Here is a 22,291-nt window from a genome sequence, read left to right on the forward strand (position 1 = left end):
TGAGGTTTCTCGAAAGGAAATATGCATTCTGAGTGCAAACTTATATTGACTTTGTAGGAATACAACAAAACAATGCCAGCACTAAGACAAAAAAAGTGCCAAAGCTAAAGGCTATATACATTCTTTAATAACCGATTGTTATATTTAAATTAATGAGAACTACGGCTAAGTTTTTAATAAAAGCAAAGCATCATTGGACATGAGTTTGAGCAAGCTCTGGGATGGGAGATGGTGAAGGATAGGGAAGTCTGGCGTGCTGTAGTCCAAGGAGTCACAAAGAGTTGGGCACGACTGAGTGACTGAACAACAAAGCATAGCTGAGGATCTTCAACTTTTATTGGTAACAGACACAGGACCATGTAGGCAAATATTCTGTTTAGTTTGTTAACTATAAAATGGACTGGTACTTACCATTAAAGAAGATAATGATAACTTCATCGAATTTGCCAGAAAGCAAACTCTAACTTGGTGCTTTTTCCTTTTAATATCAAAAGTTTCAACAGGGCCTAAAGTCACTGGAGAAGGCAATGGTAACTCACTCCAGCACTCTTGCCTGGAAAATCCCATGGACGGAGGAGCCTGGTGGGCTGCAGTCCATGCGGTCAGGAAGAGTCAGACATGACTGAGCGACTTCCCTTTCACTTTTCACTTTCATGCACTGGAGAAGGAAATGGCAACCCACTCCAGTGTTCTTGCCTGGAGAATCCCAGGGACGGTGGAGCCTGGTGGGCTGCCGTCTATGGGGTTGCACAGAGTTAGACACGACTGACGCGACTTAGCACAGCAGCAGCAGCAAAGTCACTGTCAGTGTTCACAATGTTAAGCTGAGAGCTCTGTGCCTCTGATTTTCTTCCTTTCACATGCCTAGGTACAGGAACTAAGGGCTAGTACCTGTACTAACTAAGGGAAGTGTGCTGCTTAATGCCTTACCAGGTGTGCTCGGCTGGTGGCAAAGACAAGAGGAGGAATGGGGAGAGGAGAAATGGCATTGAGTTGCCATGCTGAGTCTGTTTTAAGTTGGGCTGGGTGAGGGAGAGGCGCCAGAGGGAGTGGTCCGAGTAGACAAACTCACCTGTCATTACTATTATTATAATGATACACTTGTCAGTTTATAAGACTTGCTATGAACTCTTTGAGGGTAGAAATAGCTTCCCCCCCCCCCATATCTTAGTGCATGGCACCCAGTAGACACTTACTGTATATTTATGGGAGGGATGAATAAAAGATGCCCAATTCCTTTGGGGTTTCTTTCTCCCACTACATCCATGAGTTAGAAATGATTAGGTTAGGAAATTCCTTTTTTAAAACTTCAATAGCTCCTTCGAGTTCTCCTCCTTAAAGTCACCCACACCTTCAGATGAATTACTTCTAATCATCTGCAGGAGGGGATCTCAGATGCAGGGGCTGGCTGTGCAAGGAAGTCAGTCCTCCAAAGGGTTGGTGCCTTGGACTGTTGAAAGCAGCATGGGGAAGGGAGCTGCTAGATCAAGGAAAGTGTGTGAAGGATTCAAGATCAGTTTACACAGGACCAGAGTGGTTATCATTACAGACAGTCCACTCTCCAAGCCAGTCTAGAGGGATATGATGGGACAGGGCACCAAACGCTTTTGTAAACATTTAGTATTTGTACACACATAGCAGCTTGGGAATGCTAGTGTTTGGAGGTCAAGCCTGGAAGTTGCAGATCCCAGCTTCTCTCAAGTTGCTAACCTCCATTATATGGTCCAGGTTAGTCGTGCTTCACATGTAAAAACCCAGTTTCTGTGCTTTTTAGCCATTTGTGTGTCTTCTTTGGAGAAATGTCAATTTAGATCTTCTGCCCATTTTTTGATTTTTTTTTTGACATTGAGCTGCACAAGCTGTTTGTATATTTTGATTAATCCCTTGTCAGTTGCATAGTTTGCAAATATTTTCTCCCATTCTGTAGGTTGTGTTTTCATGTTGTTTATGGTTTCCTTTGGTGTGCAAAAGTTGTTAAGTTTAATTAGATCTCATTTGTGTATTTTTATTTTAATTACTCTAGGAGGTGGGTCAAAAAAGATATCATTGCAATTTAAGTCAGAGAGTGTTCTGCCTATGTTTTCCTTTAAGAGTATTATAGTATCCATCCTTACATTTAGGTCTTTAATTCACTTTATTTTTGTGTATGGTGTTAGAGAGCATTTTAATTTCATTCTTTTTCAAGTGGCTTCTGAGTTTTCCCAGCACCACTTATTGAAAAGACTGTCTTTTCTCCATTGCATCTTCTTGCTTCCTCTGTCACAGATTAGACCATAGGTGCATGGGTTTATCTCTGGACTCTCCATCTTATTCCACTGAGCTAGATTTCTGTTTTTGTGCTAGTAACATACTGTTTTAATGACTATAGCTTTGTAATATACCTTTGAAACTGCAATGAGGTATCACCTCACACCAGTCAGAATGGCCATCATTAAAAATCTACAAACAATAAATGCTGGAGAGGGTGTGGAGAAAAGGAACCCTCCTATGGAGAAAGTATGGAGGTTCCTTAAAAAACTAAAAATAGAGCTACCATATGATCTAGCAATCCCAGTCCTTGGCATATATCTGGAGAGAACCATAATTCAAAAAGGATACACACATTCTAATCCAACAGCTGGGAGATGGAAGCAACCTAAGTATCAATTGACAGAGGAATGGATAAAGAAGATATGGTATACATATATAATGGAATACTATGCAGTCATTAAAAAGAATGAAATAATGCCACATGCAGCAACATGAATGGACCCAGGGAGTATCATACCAAGTCAGGCAGAGAAAATCATATAATATCATATAAAATCACTTATATGTGGAATCTAATAAAAATGATACAAATGAACCTATTTACAAAACAGAAACCAACTCAAAAATCTCAAAATCAAACGTATGATCACCAAAGGGAAAACACAAATCTTTAAAACAAATTTACGATTATCAAAGGGAAAACATGGGGAGGGGAGTGATGAATTGGGAGATCGGGATTAACACATATATGCTACTATACATAGAATAGACGACAACTGATGACCTACTGTATAGCACAAGGAACTCTACTCAATATTCTGTAATTACCTATATATGAAGAGAATATGAAAAATAATATATACATATATATATGTATAAGGGATGTACACCTAAACTAACATAAGTCAACTATCTTCCAATAAAAGTCATTGGAAAAAAAACAAACACACACCAATTCCTTAGTGGAAGGAGGAAAAGAGAAAAGGAAAATGAAGAGGGAGGAGCCCATGTCCTACGGCCCCTCCATTCCCCTTGTTCTCCTTATCATCAGTGTGGACTAGCAGAGCTTTCATGGTATTTCCCACTTCATAGGACATTTAGAATATGTTCTCCTGCTCTTCCCAGCCTCCTTCCCATGCCGAACCATCAATCAACTTACGCACTCTCTTCCAAGTTTGGAACACAAGCTTAACACTCATAGTTTAAATCCAGGGCCTGGCAAATTACCTACCCGCCTTCTTCTGAATATTTATGCCCAAATGCCAGGATGTCGGATGCCCGTCCACTCCCATCACAGACAACAACTGGCACAGGAGGGGTGTCTCGAAGGTACTCCAAGACAATTGAGATCACATTGGGTCCTCCTTCCACAATTAGTGCCACCACTGGAACGCCTTGACCGATTCCTGCATTAAAAAAGGAAAAGAAAAGGAAAAAAAAAAAGAGAAAAGAACACAAAGCCAGCAAACCAAAGAAATAAAAAGAGAAACAAAAAGCACAAACTAAAATTACTGAGCATGGGGAGGAAACAACATATGAAGGGATAACATACAGGGCGAAAATTTACAGAAAACCCTTTAGTAGAATTTTCCTACCAGAGAGTCCATTAGACTTTGCCCTCTCCCTGTAACTCCCAGGGTGCTGGGGTCAGTTAGAGTGTTGATGACAATACCTCACAGGGGAGGAAAAAGGTGGGAAAGTTGGTTAGTAGAGGAAGCCAGTAGCCAAAAGATTGGAAGCTAAATGTGATCTTAAGCAAGTCTCATGTGGATTCAATGGCCAGTTTCCTATATGAAACATGGAAAGTTAAAAAAAAAAAAAAGTCACCTTCCTGAAGTTATCACAGTGCTAAGAAAATGCTTAAGTGGTTTTTATATCAAAGGCTACCAAAATCAGCTGGGGGTATATTTTAACTTGTGGAATCAACTGCTAGCTAAATTAGGGGTCTATCTATTTCAGGCCACAGGTGATCAGCTTGATTATGGATTTTTAACATATAACGGCCATAATAAATTACCAGGAGATATGGCATCTGCCATTTGCCATTATTGTGTCCTTCACCATAGAGTGAGTTGCCACGCACATGATGGGCAAACATTGGTTGAATTCAGCTGAATTAAGGAATTTCAGCTATTTACACTGAGTCAAGAGACACTGCTGTTTTCATGTAAAAAATTACCCTAACATCAGCACTTATGTATGTTCAATCTAACATAATAAAGAGAAGTACTGAAAACAAATGTCCATGAGAGACCTGATGAGAAAAGAGAGTGAAAGAAAAGTGGAAGTGTTAGTCTCTCAGTCACGTCCTATTCTGCAACCCCGTGGACTGTAGCCTGCCAGGCTTCTCTCTGTGTCCATGGAATTCTCCAGGCAACAATAGTGGAGTGGGTAGCCATTCCCTTCTCAAGGAGATCCTCCTGACCCAGGGATCAAACCTAGGTCTCCTTCATTGCAGGCAGATTCTTAACCATCGGAGCCAGCAGGGAAGCCCATGAGAAACAAATTAGTTTTCAAGTGACACCTCAAGTTATCATCATTGGTGAATGAATAACTTCCTTTGTTCAATAACTTATTTTGTCACATTGTATTTTTTCACTCTATCTTCTCAGTATAGTTAGGAAAATGGGCAGTTCCATAACAATGAGATGGTTTTGTAAGGTACACAAAGCAGTTATCTTAAAAAGGAAAGAATCAAGCTTTTGTACCATTTCTGTAAATATGAACTGAAAAAACCCCTTAGTCACCTCAGTTCTTTCTCTTCCCCCTTCTGCTATGGTATTTTATCTTTTATCAAGAAACTGCCTCCCTATGAGAAATGAGTTTGATGTTTGATTTCTTGCTCCATTAATAAAAGATTCTATTAGACTTGTGTGACCAGTTTTACTTCTAAAGTATAAGTACATCAGTCTCCTTAGGGCCTTAAATCAGTATTTTTCATGGTTTGATTTTCATCTGTAAAGAATGGTCCAAAATGCCAGTTACACATAGAAGAATGCTATTTTAAATTTACATTTAAAAAATGTAAGAAAATGACAATTGTTGATTAAGGCAAGAAGCCAAGATTTCTTTTTGTTCCTGAAAGGAATTGTGAGACAGATGACTCATAGTCTCATCAGAGTTTTCTGTGGATGGGAACTTTCTGAGAATTAACTCTCTCAAATCCAAAAAGAGGGAAGTAAAAGGTCATGCTGTTCTCCTTTGACCCAGAGCCCTAAGGACTCAAACAAATGGGCATTTTAAAGCTCTGTTTTGGTGTCTGTGAAGGAGACACTTTCCCCACTGCTGTTGATTATGATTAAGTTCCTGTTGAAAGGCACATTGAAGATTAGGGCTAACTTGAAATGTTAATACAGCATACTTCTTTTTGAGGAGAATTTTCTGTCATAAAAAATACCCACTCCTATACAGATTTATATTCTAAAGTGCCTTGGAAAAGACTCTTTTCCAAGGTACATTACAAGTTATTTTATAAAGCATTTTATGTTTAAACATAAACTTACATGTTTAAAGATATTTTATAAGGTATTTCCAAAGTACCATGCCATTTAGTTTTCTCCTTTGCTTTTCTTCAGCACATACTCCCATATTGTTTTATGTCAAGGGACAATACACCATACTTGCTGTTTTATACCAAATGATAACATTTACACTACTTCTAGGATCTTCTAAGATAGGCTAAATTCTGTTTAGCCTAAATTGGCTAAATTCTCATTCTTGAGCACTGATTCTATCAGTGGATCATTACTCCTACTCACAGACCAGCTATGATCCATTCATGGAGGAAGAAGTCATAAAATGGACCTTCTAGAATGTTCCTGATCTAGAGTCTACCAGACAATAGGCAAGATGTCTGGAAAATTCTCTCTTTGAGAGGAAACATAGGTGCAAACAGGGCTTTCCTGGTGACTTAGACACTAAAGGATCCACCTGCAATGCAGGAGAGCTGAGTTCAATCTCTAGGTCAGGAAGATCCCCTGGAGAAGGGCATGGAAACTCCCTCTAGTATTCTTACCTGGAGAATCCCATGGACAGGACCCTGGCGGGCTACAGTCCATTAGGTCACAATGAGTCAATACAACAAAGCAACTGAGCACACACGCATGCATAGGTGCAAAGGATCACTTTTCATGGCAGATGTGAGCAATAAGCTGTCAGCTGTATCTGTCAATAAATCAAACTGTTATATCCTAGAAATAGAGAAGCATTTAGATGGTCATGTTTCCTGTATTTGAAATGAAGCTGTAAGCAACTGAAATGAAGAAAACAACTATACTAATTCATATATATATATATATATCTCAGGGCTAAAAATTGGATGGAGCAAAAATCAAAACATTATCTATTTTTTCATAAATTGAATATATTCAATATATCTAATGACTCCAAATTCTCTCCCATTTCCTTTAGATAAAAATTTGTTCCAAAGACTATTAAAAACTTTTAAAGCCTAAAATAGTAGCAGTTTTGATTTTCTTAGTTACAGGTGGTAGAGAATCAGGCCATGCCTAAAAATATGCTTTGTGTAAAGTAAATGTGCCAATATATGGTAACATTAAACTTTTTTGTCAATACACACACAGATACACACACATACACACACCCTACTCTCATGTATTGCCTTTTTCTGAGAAAAGAAAATGATATAAAATAATTAGTAATGATCCAAAGTAATGGTCCTTAGCCTATTTTTTTGAGACAAGAATCTTTCAATACTTTTGTGAATCCAGTGAAAGCCAATGATCTTTTCCCAAGAAAAACAAAGGCACATATGGACAGTCACAAAAATGCTTCTATGCAATTTTAAAAGTTCATGGATTCCTAAAGTCTATTCATAAAAACCTTGCTAATGGACTCTCACAAAGCCCCACCCTAAATTAAGAACATTGATACACAGTTGGTCATCTGTATCTGTGAGTTTCACATCCATGAATTCAACCAACTGCAAATCGAAAAAAAAAAATTCCAGCAAGATCCAAAAGGCAAAACTTGAATTTGCTGGGCGTTGGCAATTAATGCCATAGCATTGACCTGTATTGAGTATTATGTCATTTAGAGGTGATTTAAAGTTTACTGCAGGATGCTCTTGGGCTGCCTGCAAATACTGTGCCATTTTATACAAAGGACTTGAGCATCTGCAGTTTTGGTGTCTGGGGGGTGGGACTGGAACCAATCTCCTGAGGATACCAAAGGACCACTATATATGCAATGAGCATCAATCTGTGTTCTTTTATGAAGCTCACTGAAAGTCAAAGTGTTAGTTGCTCAGTCATGTCCACCTCCTTGTGACCCCATGGACCGTTAGGCTCCTTTGTCCATGGAATTTTCCAGGCAAGAATATTGGAATGGGTTGCCATTCCCTTCTCCAGGGAATCTTCCTGACCCAGGCATCGAACCTGGGTCTTCTGCAATGCAGGCAGATTCCCCTGAATTCGATCCCATCATTTCATGGCAAATAGATGGGGAAACAATGAAAACAGCGCAGACTTTATTTTCTTGGACTCCAAAAATCACTGCAGATGGTGATTGCAGCCATGAAATTAAAAGATGCTTGCTCCTTGGAAGAAAAGCTATGACCAACCTAGACAGCATATTAAAAAGCAGAGACATTACTTTGCTGACTAAGGTCTGTCTAGTCAAAGCTATGGTTTTTCCAGTAGTCATGTATAGATGTGAGAGTTGGACTATAAAGAAAGCTGAATGCCGAAGAATTGATGCTTTTGAACTGTGGTGTTGGAGGAGACTCTTTAGAGTTCCTTGGACTGCAAGGAGATCAAACCAGTCCATCCTAAAGGAAATTAGTCCTGAATATTCACTGGAAGGACTGATGCTAAAGCTGAAGTTCCAATACTTTTGCCACCTGATGTGAAGAACTGACTCACTACAAAAGGCCCTGATGCTGGGAAAGATTGAAGGCAGGAAAAGAAGGGGATGACAGAGGATGAGATGGTTGGATGGCATCATTGACTTGATGGACTTGAGTCTGAGAAAGCTCTGGGAATTGGTGATGGACAGGGAAGCCTGGCGTGCTCCAGTCCATGGGGTCACAAAGAGTTAGACACAACTCAGCAACTGAACTTAACTGATGAAACGCACTGAGGCATCTGAGACAGGTTCTAGAAAATGTTTTCAGACAAAACACTAGTCTGGGGAAACTATATCACATTGTTACTGCCCAGTTATATTGATTAACCAAACTTCCCCACTGTCTATGGTTTATTTCTCCTCCTATCCTTCATTCCTTTCTCTTTTTCTTGTTTCTCTTGATTTCTTCCATTCACATTTTCTTTTCTAAGTGGTATTTTGGATAAGGGATATTTTAAAAGTCTCTAGAGAAAATAAATTTTATAAATCCGTAGCATATGACCTCATTAGTAAAGAAAAAAGCTTTTTAAAATATCAAGAATGGTATATTTTTATTAGTGAAATAAAGAAAGCATTTTGAGAACTCACTGAAGATCCAGCTGGATTCATAAGGACCACTACCAATTTATGCCCACAAAGGAAGTAATATAATTACTCTAAAGAGCTTCACAAATGTACTTGTTCTTCTGAAACTACTGACGGACCAGTCGCAAAAAGCAGTTTAGATTTATAGTTTTTTTAAAAATACAACCTTTATTATTACTAAAAAGCTCTCATTTTATCTAGGTCCCTCAGAGGCTTTTTTTGGTCAATACTTGCTCTTTTGGTTTGGGGAAAATAGGTTAATTCCTTACTTGATAATAATAATTTTTCATTTTCTACCAGAAAAAAGAACTTCTTAGAGATTTCCATTAGAATTTAATTTTAGAGCAACACAACGTTGCTTAATTAGGAAGAGGCAAGATGTTTGCCACACTCTTTATAGTTTTTGTAATTTTGGAACTGGAAGCATTATAGCCTATAAAAAAAAATGTGAGCTTGAGTAATGGACTTAGCAGTCTAGGGGATTCCAGGTTGACCCAGGGCTTTTAAATTATAAACTGAGCCCCAATTAATGCTTCTTTGCAGAAGATAACCTTTTAGACTTCTGTCTCATTTTGTTATACCTGCTATGCAGTTCAGTCTGGGCTACCAATAATTCAAATATTGTCAAAATTGGCATTGAACAAAGAACAGGTTGGGTACTGTGAAGAAGGGAGGTGGAAGGGATAGAAGAACGTCTTAAAATTCCAAAAGAGTTTTTCCCCTTTCTTTCTCCATTGGCATGAGACTATAATCTATGATCAGTTCAGCCACAAGTAAAAATACTTGGTGTACTGTAGCGAAATTCTTGGACAACTAGAAATTTGATCCAACTAAATTAATCCTTTGGTTTACTGTCAACCTTACTGTATATGACCTAAAATGCCAATGGGCTCAGGAATACTGTATTTTTTGTTGGAAAACAGTTTATTATTTACATAATGATGGAGCATAGAAGATTGATATTAAGTCAGTGACCAAAGCCACACATCATGTGATCATTACAGTATAGGTCATTTAGAAAAGAGGCTTGAAACTTTACATGAGAGATGACTTCTTGAAGATCTTAGTCACTTTCAGACCAAGACAGTGATGGGTAGACATTTCTGTTTACCAGATAAAATTCTTTAGCAGTAACATGGACACAGTTAACTCACTGGCCTTGCCAGTTCTGGGATTATGCGATTCTTAATGATTCAGAAGTTTTCCAAGAGAATTCATATGCTTTGAAAGTATGCACATAGTGAGAGTTTGTCAACATAGTTTATGCTGCACAATTATAAATTTATATTAGTAAAATTTGTACATCATTAAAAAGCACTGAACACATCCTCTTTATCCCATTTCTCATTTGAATAGTCTAGTCTTTGATTCAATGGTTGACTCAGCCAATAGATATACTGGTCACTGTCTCCTGTATTTGGACTATAAAGGGGTGGTAAACTCACTAAGCCATTAAGGTCTTGTAGTTTACAAACAGAACTTTATACAGATCGGGGGGTGGGTGGGTGGCAACAATTACTGTAGTGATGGGAGAAGAAGCAGTCAAGCTATTAGTATCTACCTGATTTTAATAGGTACCAGTTTACTGCCTACTTGAGAAATAGTGACTGAAGTTTGCATAATGCTACAGCTTTTTACAAGTATTGAATAGTTTTAGAATTCGGTTCTTGCTACTCTTAATGCAACTCTTCTGTGGTCTGGAAATTCTGGGATGGATTTATGAAAATTAAATAAAGCTGGTAATCAGCTATATTTGACAACACTCAATGCTATTCTTGGTTATTAAGTTTAAGGTGCTTCTTACAATTAGGAAGTTTACCAGAACATGAATATTCAGGTATAACTGTAGAATATTATTCTACAGAGAATAATATTTTAATATGCTTTTTTCCCCCCAAAATAAACATGATTGGAAATCTCTGAGCTACTAAGGAGCAGCATGAGCCCAAGAAAATATCTAGGGATGATATAAAAAAATGCACCTCATTTTAACTAGAATGTCTCTACAGTCTTCGAAGGAAGCAGATGTTTTAGATACTGCCTTCATGTTTTGGAGATAGAATACATTATCTATCCAAGAGAAGAGAACTATAATTGGAATGTGCCTGATCTTACTTGGAAGTGGGTAATAAACCCATTTGTTCTAACAAATCCTGACCATATACTCAATTGGTAAATGCCAATTCCACTTCAAACCAATGTCATGTATCATTATTACTACAATTTTTTGTTACTATAATTCTGTACTTAAATGGATGCTTGGAAAATTATTTGGAAATATAAAATACTGCACAAATTATTGGAGAAGGCAATGGCACCCCACTCCAGTACTCTCGCCTGGAAAATCCCATGGACAGAGAAGCCTGGTAGGCTGCAGTCCATGGGGTCGCTAAGAGTCGGACATGACTGAGCGACTGCACTTTCACTTTTCACTGTTATGATTGGAGAAGGAAGTGGCAACCCACTTCAGTATTCTTGCCTGGAGAATCCCAGGGACAGAGGAGCCTGCTGGGCTGCTGGCTATGGGGTCGCACAGAGTCGGACACGACTGACGCGATTTAGCAGCAGCAGCAGCAGCAGCACAAATTATTAAGTCAGGAGAAAATCACATGCAACAAGATGCTTCACGTTTAGACATTTAATCTAGTCTTCACCTTCGCCTGTCCTTAACTAGATGGAAAGTCCTCAGATGCTCTTTTCTCAGTGTGAGGACCCTGGCAGGAGACAGTAGTTGGGGGCCCTTTGGAGAAGAAAAATTGGGGATGGAAGAGGTTGGTGTTTTTTTTTTTGAGGTAGGGTTTTAAGAGGCAATATTCAGGTCTAACTTGAGTGTAAACATACCATCTACACGGTGTCAGGTAGGCCTTCATTTAGGAGCATAGCTGATGCTCACGTGGGAAGCCTGATCACCAGTCACGGTGACTCCTCTGCTTCTCTCACTCACAAGGTCTATCAAGGAACTTCACTCCAACAGCAGATGGGATTTAGATGGCTTTCCAAGAGTTCTAAGTCCAAAGGCAGAGGCAGTGATCACACCACTCTGAATACCCTTGACTCCTGGAGAGGGGCACTCTCTTCTACAAGCCAGCAAGGCTGGGGCATTGCTTGCTCCTCCCTGGCAACGTGGGCCCCAAGACTGGGGTTCTGCCTTGATTTCAGTGAAGTTTTCTGGAAGCACTTTGTCATGCAACAGCACCACCACCCCAGCCCTACACTCCGGAAGCCTGGCCCTGTCTCACTCTCCCAGACGACACTTTTCTTTAGCTCACAGGATGCCTGTCTGGAACTGAGCTGAACCTATCCTGTCCTGATCTCCACCTCTGATTCTCAGTTCCACAACTGCCTCTACCTTCATTTATCTGCTGCCTCCTGTTGACCCCTACTTTCCGGCTCAGCATTTCTTCTATTTCCTTCAATCTCTTCTGTTTTACCCCCTTACTACTATAAACTTTGACAATATGTTTACACAAAACTACTAACATGGTAGCTGGAATTATGCGGAAATGCATCTTGATATGAATTGATAAACCAAAAATATATTTTAGAATTCTACACACGTCTAATACACAGAATTGGCATACAATTCATAGGGTTGTTTAGAGTAATAAATTGAGCTATTTGTAAAGCACATAGAACAGAGCCTGGCACTTACTGAGAACTATGTGGTTAAACAAACACAACTATAAAGATTCTTATTTATATTTATTAGGCTTATAAAAGGTTTCTACTTTAAATGTATAAATGATTCATGAAGATAAATGTACTTTATGTATTTAAACCAAAAGAATGCTCAGACAAATATTTTGAAACACACTTTTCTGAAGTCTGAATATTCTCTCATGCAGACCAATAATACGTTTGCTGCTGCTGCTAAGCTGCTTCAGTCGTGTCTGACTCTGTGCGACCCCATAGACGGCAGCCCACCAGGCTCCTCCATCCCTGGGATTCTCCAGGCAAGAACGCTGGAGTGGGTTGCCATTTCCTTCTCCAATGCATGAAAGTGAAAAGTGAAAGTGAAGCCGCTCAGTCGTGTCCGACTCTTCATGACCCCATGGACTGCAGCCTACCAGGCTCCTCTGCCCATGGGATTTTCCAGGCAAGAGTACTGGAGTGGGGTGCCATTGCCTTCTCCAATAATATGCTTAGGAAGCCCAATTCCTTTATCTTGTATCAAAACACTAGAAGTCTGCTTTGGTGTAGGTGATTTTTCACGTCATCCTCCAAATGCTTTCTACCAAGGGGCTTCTCCTCAGTGATTCAATCAACTTAAGTCTTTTGAATTCTCTGGGTTGGACAGAGATGTAAATGCCAAAGAACAGAACCCATAAGTTGATTTCAAGGATTTTAAATGCTAATAAACAAACTTAGCTTTTGACTTAGTCAATGGAAAACAGTTATCCTCTCAAGGCCAGATAGCTCTGACTGAAATGTTCTGCTATTAATGTCTGTATGTTTTTAGGACATCCAAACAACATCCCATGTGAATCATTTCAAAAGAAAGGGAACAGCCAATCCCAAAGGCTATAAGGCAAGTATTACTTTCATAAAAAGAGAGCGCCAGCATTATTTTCTTTGAGGCCATTGTTTGCAGGCTGAATGTTTTAATGTAATTGATCTAAGTCTACAAGAAAACTCACTCAAACAAAGCTATAGCCTTCTTAGTCTGCTCTGTTCAAAAGCCACATCAAAAGGCATTCCTTGCCTTCTCAAATATAAGGTAATCAAAGTGGTTCTAACTCATTTTACTTTTTAATTCTTTCCCCTATAAATGTGCCAGGAACCAAGTCCACAGCTTGTACAAGTTCCATTGGCTTCCTGGCAGAATTCATAAGCAGCAGAGTAGCCAGGGGAATTATGAATTGAAAAAACATGGACAGACCTAGCCCACAGTGCAGGGCATACCTGGGTAGGAGAGGGAAATGGTAAGAGAAAGGAAAATATTGCTGGTAATGGCAAAATGGCATATTAATTTGCCCTTCCAAAATAATTTTAAAAAATCTCTCTGCATCATTTGAAGGAGTCTGCAATTATTTCTCCCTGCTCTAAATGTGGAACGTTTGATTCTCTCTTTGAGGCATATTCTTTTTAACTTACTCTTTCTGGAGAACTTACATGCATCCTGCAGTTCCCAGGTTCAAAGACAAGTCTACCTAATGCCCCCCCTTTCACCCCCCACCAGGCAGAACTAACTATTCTCATTGTGTGTTCTCATAGTACTTACTTTTTTAAGAAGCCCATGCCAATGGATATTCTTTATAAATTTGTCAACAAACTGTATTGTTATAAAAGAAAAAATTCTCATAGTACCTTATATATCTCTCATTAAATTCCACGTTTGGACATCTCTTTTCTCTCTAGGTAGGTTTATCTTTGTATCCACAGCATATCATATAGTGTTCTACATGCTGTGGTTGCTCACTAAAATTTGGGTACAGAAGGAAGGCAAGATACTGAATCTCCTCAAGTATATCCTGATTGCTCATATATTAGACAACGATGTAATTATTTCCATAGAAATGTTCAAATCTTTTATGATATAAACTAGTTTCCCTCAGTCAACTGATCTGAGTTTCAAGGCATTCCGATCTGATTTAAATTCTCATGAAATCAGGAAGTGAAGTGAAGTGAATTGAAAGTCACTCAGTTATGTCCTACTCTTTGCGACCCCATGGACTTATACAGTCCACGGAATTCCCCAGGCTGGAATACTAGAGTGGGTAGCCTTTCCCTTCTCCAGGAGATCTTCCCAACCCAGGAATTGAACCCAGGTCTCCCGCATTGCCGGCGGATTCTTTACCAGCTAAGCTGCCAGAGAAGCCCAAGAATACTGGAGTGGGTAGCCTATCCCTTCTACAGCAGATCTTCCCAACCCAGGAATTGAACCGGGGTCTCCTGCATTGCAGGTGGATTCTTTACCAACTGAGCTATGAGGGAAGCCCTCATGAAATCAGGGATTATGCCAAATGCCCAGTTTCTGTGCTGTTAGTTTTCCTGTGGACTACTGAGATTGCTTTCTGATTTCTCTGCCTCTGCAACAAACATCACGTAACTGCTAGTTATCATCTGTAAATAGTCTTCTCGGTAACAATCTTTAGTGGGTTCCCAATACTTATAGATAAAAGTCCAAATCATTTTGTATGACAGACAAGGCTCCCTATATGCTGCACCCAATCTTTATTCACAGCCTCAGCTCTCCAGAACTTTCTGTTCACTCTGATTCTAGTCTCATCCAGACTATTTTCTCTATCCTTCATCTAGGATTATTTTAAAATTTCTCTTTAGCTATCCTAATTTTCAGAAAGGGTTATCTTGCCCTAATCTGGGTTTCATGAGGAAGAACTTTTCCTAAACTCATCCTTGGGTTTCCTATGCTCTTTTACTCACTTGGTAAATTGAAGAAGAATTGGATTTGCTCACTCTTCTTTCTCTTGGCATCTTCCTGCCTGCAGGAAACCTGACATCTCCCGATTCCCCCAGTACTGCCCCAGTGGGATGGGGGATGAAGGCTTACTGTGGAATTCTGCATAATGCTGGTGAGTCCATAAACCCACTTGGTTATAGTCTAAAAGTCATGTATGCTAACTTGTCCCTCAACTAAAAATGATATTCTGTGTTCCATCAACTACTTCTTTTATTTCTCAAAGTGTTTAGAACTTGAATGAGGAATAGAGGTGCTATTTATTGAGGACCCTTATAAACTCTAGCTCAATCTTCCAAGTCCAGTTCAAATTTTACCAATTCCTGAGGCCCTTCCTGAGGCAATATTAATTATTCATTCCTTTGTAGTCCCATTGTTTAGTTTTTTATTTTTCTACATATCCTATGGCACTTTTAAAATTCTGCTTTGCTTTAATGAAAGTTTCATTCACTACACTGTAAACTCTTTGGGACAGAGACAACATTCTAGTTTCTACAGTGCCTCACACTTAGAAGGCAGTTCAAATAAATACTTCTGAAATGAAACAAAATTAGAAAGTACAATGTCTAGGGTCTATACCTTGGGACTACTGCTGCTGCTGCTGCTGCGTCGCTTCAGTCATGTCTGACTCTGTGCGACCCCATAGATGGCAGCCCACCAGGCTCCCCAGTCCCTGGGACTCTCCAGGCAAGAACACTGGAGTGGGTTGCCATTTCCTTCTCCAATGCATGCAAGTGAAAAGTTGCTCAGTCGTGTCTGACCCTCAGTGACCCCATGGACTGCAGCCTACCAGGCCCCTCCATCCATGGGATTTTCCAGGCAAGAGTACTGGAGTGGGCAGCCATTTTCTTCTCCATACCTTGGGACTAGCACACCTGAAAAGGAGTGACTAAATAAATAGGTTGTTGTAAAGAGACTGAGTATCATATCTGTATACTATTGATGAAAACTGCTGAAGTAGAGATGACAGCCATTTAAATGGCCCTTGGTGCTCTTTCACAGGCTTTTACTACTGGCCTCAGTGGTGGTTAGAGACCTAGAAGAGAACATGGTCAGAAACCTGGGTGAGTGCTCACACTTTGCTGGTCCATCTGGATTAAATTTGGAAGAGTCCAGATTCTTATTTATGTCTCAGAATTGGACCTAGCTAGAGTGACAACACGGAGAAGGCAATGGCAGCCCACTCTAGTACTCTTGCCTGGAGAATCCCATAGATGCAGGAGCCTGGAAGGCTGCAGTCCATGGGGTTGTGAAGAGTCTGACACAACTGAGCGACTTCCCTTTCACTTTTTACGTTCATGCATTGGAGAAGGAAATGGCAACCCACTCCAGTGTTCTTGCCTGGAGAATCCCAGGGACGGCGGAGCCTGGTGGGCTGCCGTCTAGGGGGTCGCACAGAGTTGGACACAACTGACGTGACTTAGCAGTAGCAGCAGCAGAATGACAACATGTCCTGGCCACTGGGTAAAACGATGCAAGGTTTACATTCTTCCCCTTGCTGGAAGAATGTCCATAAAAGCTATTACTTCCTCTGGCTGAGATGAATAGGGAACTATATGACTAAAGTGGAAACCTAATTCTGCCTCTGACGTGATGGATACATATTAGCAGCTAAGTTGCTGTAGACCAGGAGTGACCTTCATTTACCACCCAAGTTATTATAGTTATTAAGATAACTGACTGCCGTTAAAATGTATGAGACAATGGAAGGGTACTGATTATTTGGGATTTAGTACTGATATTTAATTCAATTTCTGACCAGCAGCTGGGAAAAGCAATACATTTTTATTTGATTATCTGGCATCTTTTCCAAAAGATAATGTGCCCAATCTGATCAAAACTTGACTGTTACTAAATTCTCAGTGAGAAAATGGTGACAATGTCATGGGGAACCTTCTTGCTTCTGGTTTCAAGTTTCCATGGGGAGGGAGCTCCATTTGGGTGACTCATCTAGCCTTCTGTCCTTCTCTTACTCATCTCCACATGTAGAATTGAGGAACCTGGTTGAGGAGAAGGCGATGGCACTCCACTCCAGTACTCTTGCCTGGAAAATCTCATGGACAGGGGAGCCTGGTGGGCTGCAGTCTATGGGGCTGCACAGAGTTGGACATGACTGAGTGCCTTCACTTTCACTTTTCACTTTCATGCATTGGAGAAGGAAATGGTAACGCACTTCAGTGTTCTTGCCTGGAGAATCCCAGGGACAAGGGAGCCTGGTGGACTGCTGTCTATGGAGTTGCAGAGAGTCAGACACAACCGAAGCGACACAGCAGCAGCAGCAGCAACCTGGTTGAAAAGTCTTTCGGTGAGGAGGATTTATCATCTTTTTTCCTTTTTCTCCATGGACCAGTGCCTGTCAGTGATATTAGTAAAGCTGCTTCTGTAGACCCAATTTTCTTCTCTGGTTGGCTGCCTATGGGCTGAAATGAGCAGGCAAACCCATTTGGCCCTCACACTAAGTCATTATCTCCAACTACTTCATCATTAATAAAAGTGATATTTTGATCTCCATCTGCTTGACTCTAGTGTTCAACTCTCAATTTGAATCTTGTCCTGTCAAGAGTGAGTTATAATTTACTGGACTTCCTCAAGGTCCAACATCATGAATCACAATGCTGTTATTTCTGTTTCTGGCATTCATTTTGAAGCAGCATTTAACTAATTTGAGCCTCTGGTTCAAGTTTGTGAGCATGATCTTATTTTTCAAATGCAAATAAAGCCTTTTCTGAAGACAATTTTTCCTTAATTTCCTTATAGTTCCTTAAAAGGAAACAACAACTGCCACAGATTTAAAAAAGCTTATCAAAAAATGGAGCTCAAACAAGGTGCTTATGAATTTCTGGGTTGCAGTGAATGACTATATGTAGTGAAGTCTACTCAGCCAACTGACTGAAGGCTCTTTCCCCACAGGTGAAGTAGCAGCTATAGCGAGAGCACCCACCAGTTGCTGGGCACTCAGCCAGGCAGACTGTACATGCTCACTCAATTTGCTCACCAACTCTAAGACAGAGATCTTATCATCCACATTTTACAGTTAAATAAATGGAGGCTTTGAGAGCAAATTACAAGTCTGAACAGGGTTTCAAACAGGTCTGTTAGGAAATTCAGAGCCTGCACTCTGCATTCTACTTGGCTTGTCTCTCATTATGGTGACTATGTAATTTATCATGCAAAAACCAGGGCGTTCTCATAAGTGAAGAGGTCATCATTAATAATTTCTGGGGGATGAAAACCAGAACTATTTAGTTTTGGACAAACCTATACATATGATGGATGTGAGAGCTGGACTGTGAAGAAGCTGAGCACTGAAGAATTGATGCTTTTGAACTGTGGTGTTGGAGAAGACTCTTGAGAGTCCCTTGGACTGCAAGGAGATTCAACCAGTCCATTCTGAAGGAGATCAACCCTGGGATTTCTTTGGAAGGAATGATGCTAAAGCTGAAGCTCCAGTACTTTGGCCACCTCATGCGAAGAGTTGACTCACTGGAAAAGACTCTGATGCTGGGAGGGATTGGGGGCAGGAGGAGAAGGGGACGACTGAGGATGAGATGGTTGGATGGCATCACGGACTCGATGGACGTGAGTCTGAGTGAACTCCGGGAGTTGGTGATGGACAGGGAGGCCTGGCGTGCTGTGATTCATGGGGTCGCAAAGAGTCAGACACGACTGAGCGACTGAACTGAACCATGGCAATGGCACCCCACTCCAATACTCTTGCCTGGAGAATCCCATGGATGGAGGAGCCTGGTGGGCTGCAGTCCATGGGGTCGCTAAGAGTAGGACATGACTGAGCGACTGCACTTTCACCTTTCACTTTCATGCACTGGAGAAGGAAATGGCAACCCACTCTAGTATTCTTGCCTGGAGAATCCCAGGGATGGGGGAGCCTGGTGGGCTGCCATTTATGGGATCGCACAGAGTCGGACATGACTGAAGCGACTTAGCAGCAGCAGCATACATATGATCTCTCTAAGGTCTCAAATGAATTTCTAGCAGATTTTTTAAAACAGATGCCAATTTCAGATATTTAGAAAGGAGCCTGAGTTTATTCACTGTTTCTTTGTTTGCCTCTTCCTGGCTTACAAAAGCCAAGACTCACTAGTTGCCCCTCCCTGATTCCTGAGATCCAGTTTCTAGTACCATCTAAATAAATCACAGCTGTTCATTATCAGAGATATTTCTTCCTCTAGACACACAGAGGGATGAAGCTCCAAGGAAGGATTAGATCATTAAGCAAAGGAAAATAGCAACAACAATATCAGCAGCACCTGCATAAATCCTTTAGGGGAAAATGATCAATTTAAAGTTTTTCTCATGTTCTAGCATATTCTTGTTGGTGCTGGAAATAAATAACTTTTCTCTCTTATAAATAAATGCCTCATTATATTCAATCACTTATGCACACTGGAGTGTCGTGATGAGAAATTGGATATAGTCAAAACCTAGGGGCATGCAGGGGGTATTCTGGGTCCTTAATCACTGGAGGTGGTTAACCTCATTATCCTACTCTGTCAAGTTGGTGGGAAGTAGCCACTTGGCTTATTACTACCATTGCCATGAAGAGTCATTTGACTGCAATAATAAGTGCTAACTTATTAGGGTTAGCACTTTAGGGTTATCCTAATGTTTTATATATATATATAAAAGAGTGTGACACTCAAAGGACTGTTCTTAAAACCCTGATTCTAATGTGCCAAGAACTAGTTTTTGCATTGAAAATTATCACAGGAAGGGGTGGGTGGAAATGCCCATTTTTCAGTTCTCGGCTCTTCTTACCATCAGTGTCTTCTCTAGCAGGATGGCTATCAAACCTAGCATGCTCCAGAATCACCTCGAGGATCAGCTAAAATACACAAAGCTTCTGATCGGTGGGTCTAGAATGGGACTTGAGGATGTGCATTTCTTTACCAGCTGATCCACAAGGGAAGCCTGAGGATGTACATTTCTAACAAGTTTCTGGGTGATGCTGTTGTTGCTGGTCCAGGGACCACACTTTGAGAACTACTGTCTTCACAGTGCAGGGAGTGGAGACTTTGGCCTTTGAAAATAAGTGAAATCTAAGATGTGCCCTTTGGAGTAAATTAACATGAAAGCCCCTGCAGCATTACTGAAACATCCTTGTTATATTTCCAATAGTCTATTAAAGTCTAAACAAGAGTCTGCAAACGTTTCCTATAACAGGTCAGACAGCAAATGTTTTCAGCCTTGCAGGCCAGATGATTTCTGTTGCAAGTGATCAACTCTGCCACTACAGCATGAAAGCAGCCTGAGACGGTACAGGAAAGAAGGAGCACTGACCTGGCTATGTTCCAATAAAGCTTTGTTTACAAGATGAGTAATGTGCTGGTTTTGGCCTATAGGCCATAGCTTGCCAACCTTTGAGTAACTAATGTTAAAAATGATTCATATAAGGTAGTTTGCCAAGTCCAAGTATGCCTATGATCAATGAGAAACCAACCAAGCTGGAAACCTGTGTCAGCCAAGCACTGACACCTGTATCAGCTGCACATGGTTGGTAGACTACTGCCCATACTGGAAAGTAGGTACTCTTCTTGCAATTCAGCCCCTACAGCTGACTATTTAAAATCCAGTGGGTCACCACTTCACTCTAATTCAACAGGGGTTTCACTGAACTGCTGGAAATTATTCATCTATACTTAATATATTCTCTACTTGGTACTTTGCTGAAAAGTCAATAATAATTGAGTTATTAGTTAACTCCTATTTTGTTGCCGGGAATGACGGGCAACATTCCTAATGATCAGCTTCCAGGTCTCAACTATTTGACATGGTTGGTCATTCCTTCCTCTTGGAAATACGTTCTTTGCTTGGTTTCCAAAGAGCATTCACCTCTGGTTTCTCTTTCACTTAATAAGCAGTTCCTTCATCTCCTTTGCTTATAGAAGTACGGTCTCAAAGCTCGGTTCTTGGTTCTCTCTGTCTTGTCCTCTCCTCACACACTGTCCTGGTGATCTCATCCACTTACATGGTTTCCCATACCATCAACACATGGACAACTTCCATCCTTATGAATCCAGGCCAAATATCTCCACCGAACTTGAGTATCACATAACTGTGCTTCTCTTGCAGTCTCCACACATACTGTGAAGCATCTCCGATCTGATATGTCCAAGTTAAGCTCCTGATATTGTCTCATCCCCACCATCCCCATCCTCACAGTCTTTTCTACTTGGGAAATGGCAACTCTATTCTTCTAGCTGATCAGCCCACCAAACCTGGAGCCATACCCCATATCCAATCTTATGGTAAATCTTGCCTGCTCTACCTTCAAACTACAGCTCAAATTTGACTACTTACCTCCTCAACTGCTGCCACCCTTAGTCTAAGCCCCCCCTAGCTTTTGCCTGGATTATTGTCATTTTGGCTGGCTTTTCTGCTGTCATTCCTGATGCCGATTTGGATGACTCTCAACTCAGCAGGTACAGCAAACATACAAGACAATTCATTCCTTTGCTCAAAACTCTACAAGTTCCATTGGCCACACAGTGATCGTGAAAGTCATAGGTCTTTCTGTCCTCTCTGGCCCTTGTTCCCTCTCTGGCCTCCTCCTTTCCTCTCTTTTATCCATATGACCACACAGGCTTCCTGATGCTCCTCAAATGTGTTGCTCACATTCCCACCTCCATGCCTTTTTATTGCCGATTCCCCAGCTGGAAATGGTTTCCCCTGAGACATCACATGGATTTCTCCCGCACTTCCACTGAGTCTTTACTCAGATGTCTCCTTTTCAGGGAGTCTTCCTCTCATTCTACTGACAATTGCAGCCCCTTCCCTGAACTCCCCTTTCTGTTTTTTTCTGCTTTCTCTCTCTCTCTCTCCCCAGCACATTTCACTAGGAAATACACTATGTATTTTGTTTTTTTTTGTCACCTTCCGCCCAAATGTAAGCTCCATAAGGGCAGGATTGGCACAGACCTCTGGTCTGACCAGGCTGCTGTGATGTGTGCCTTGGGGAGCTGAGTCTGGGTCGGCAGAGCCCTGGGCATGGGGATATCAGCTTCAGCAAAGATGCTGCTGGCTTTCCTCAGCCAGGGAGCACCAGAGCCTTCCACCTGGGACCAAGCAGGTTTGGACAGTCGCTGTTATCACTGGTCACCTTGGCTGAGGGAAGTTAAGAGGCTCTTATTCAACTCTCCTGGTATGCCATAAGCA

The 22,291-nt window shown here is 40.8% G+C and overlaps 1 protein-coding gene across 14 annotated transcripts in view; it reads right to left on the bottom strand.

The window, feature by feature from the left end:
• Positions 1-22,291, bottom strand: part of TRPM3 (transient receptor potential cation channel subfamily M member 3) — a 927,399-nt gene that overhangs the window by 217,107 nt on the left and 688,001 nt on the right. For all 14 annotated transcript variants that reach the window (XM_068974646.1, XM_068974645.1, XM_068974643.1 and 11 more), the window contains one exon: positions 3,482-3,656. In XM_068974646.1, the coding sequence (XP_068830747.1) occupies positions 3,482-3,656 (175 nt within the window). The remainder of the gene's footprint in view (positions 1-3,481; positions 3,657-22,291) is intronic.

This window comes from Capricornis sumatraensis, chromosome 6 (genome assembly GCF_032405125.1).
Source record: "Capricornis sumatraensis isolate serow.1 chromosome 6, serow.2, whole genome shotgun sequence".
NCBI lineage: Eukaryota > Metazoa > Chordata > Mammalia > Artiodactyla > Bovidae > Capricornis > Capricornis sumatraensis.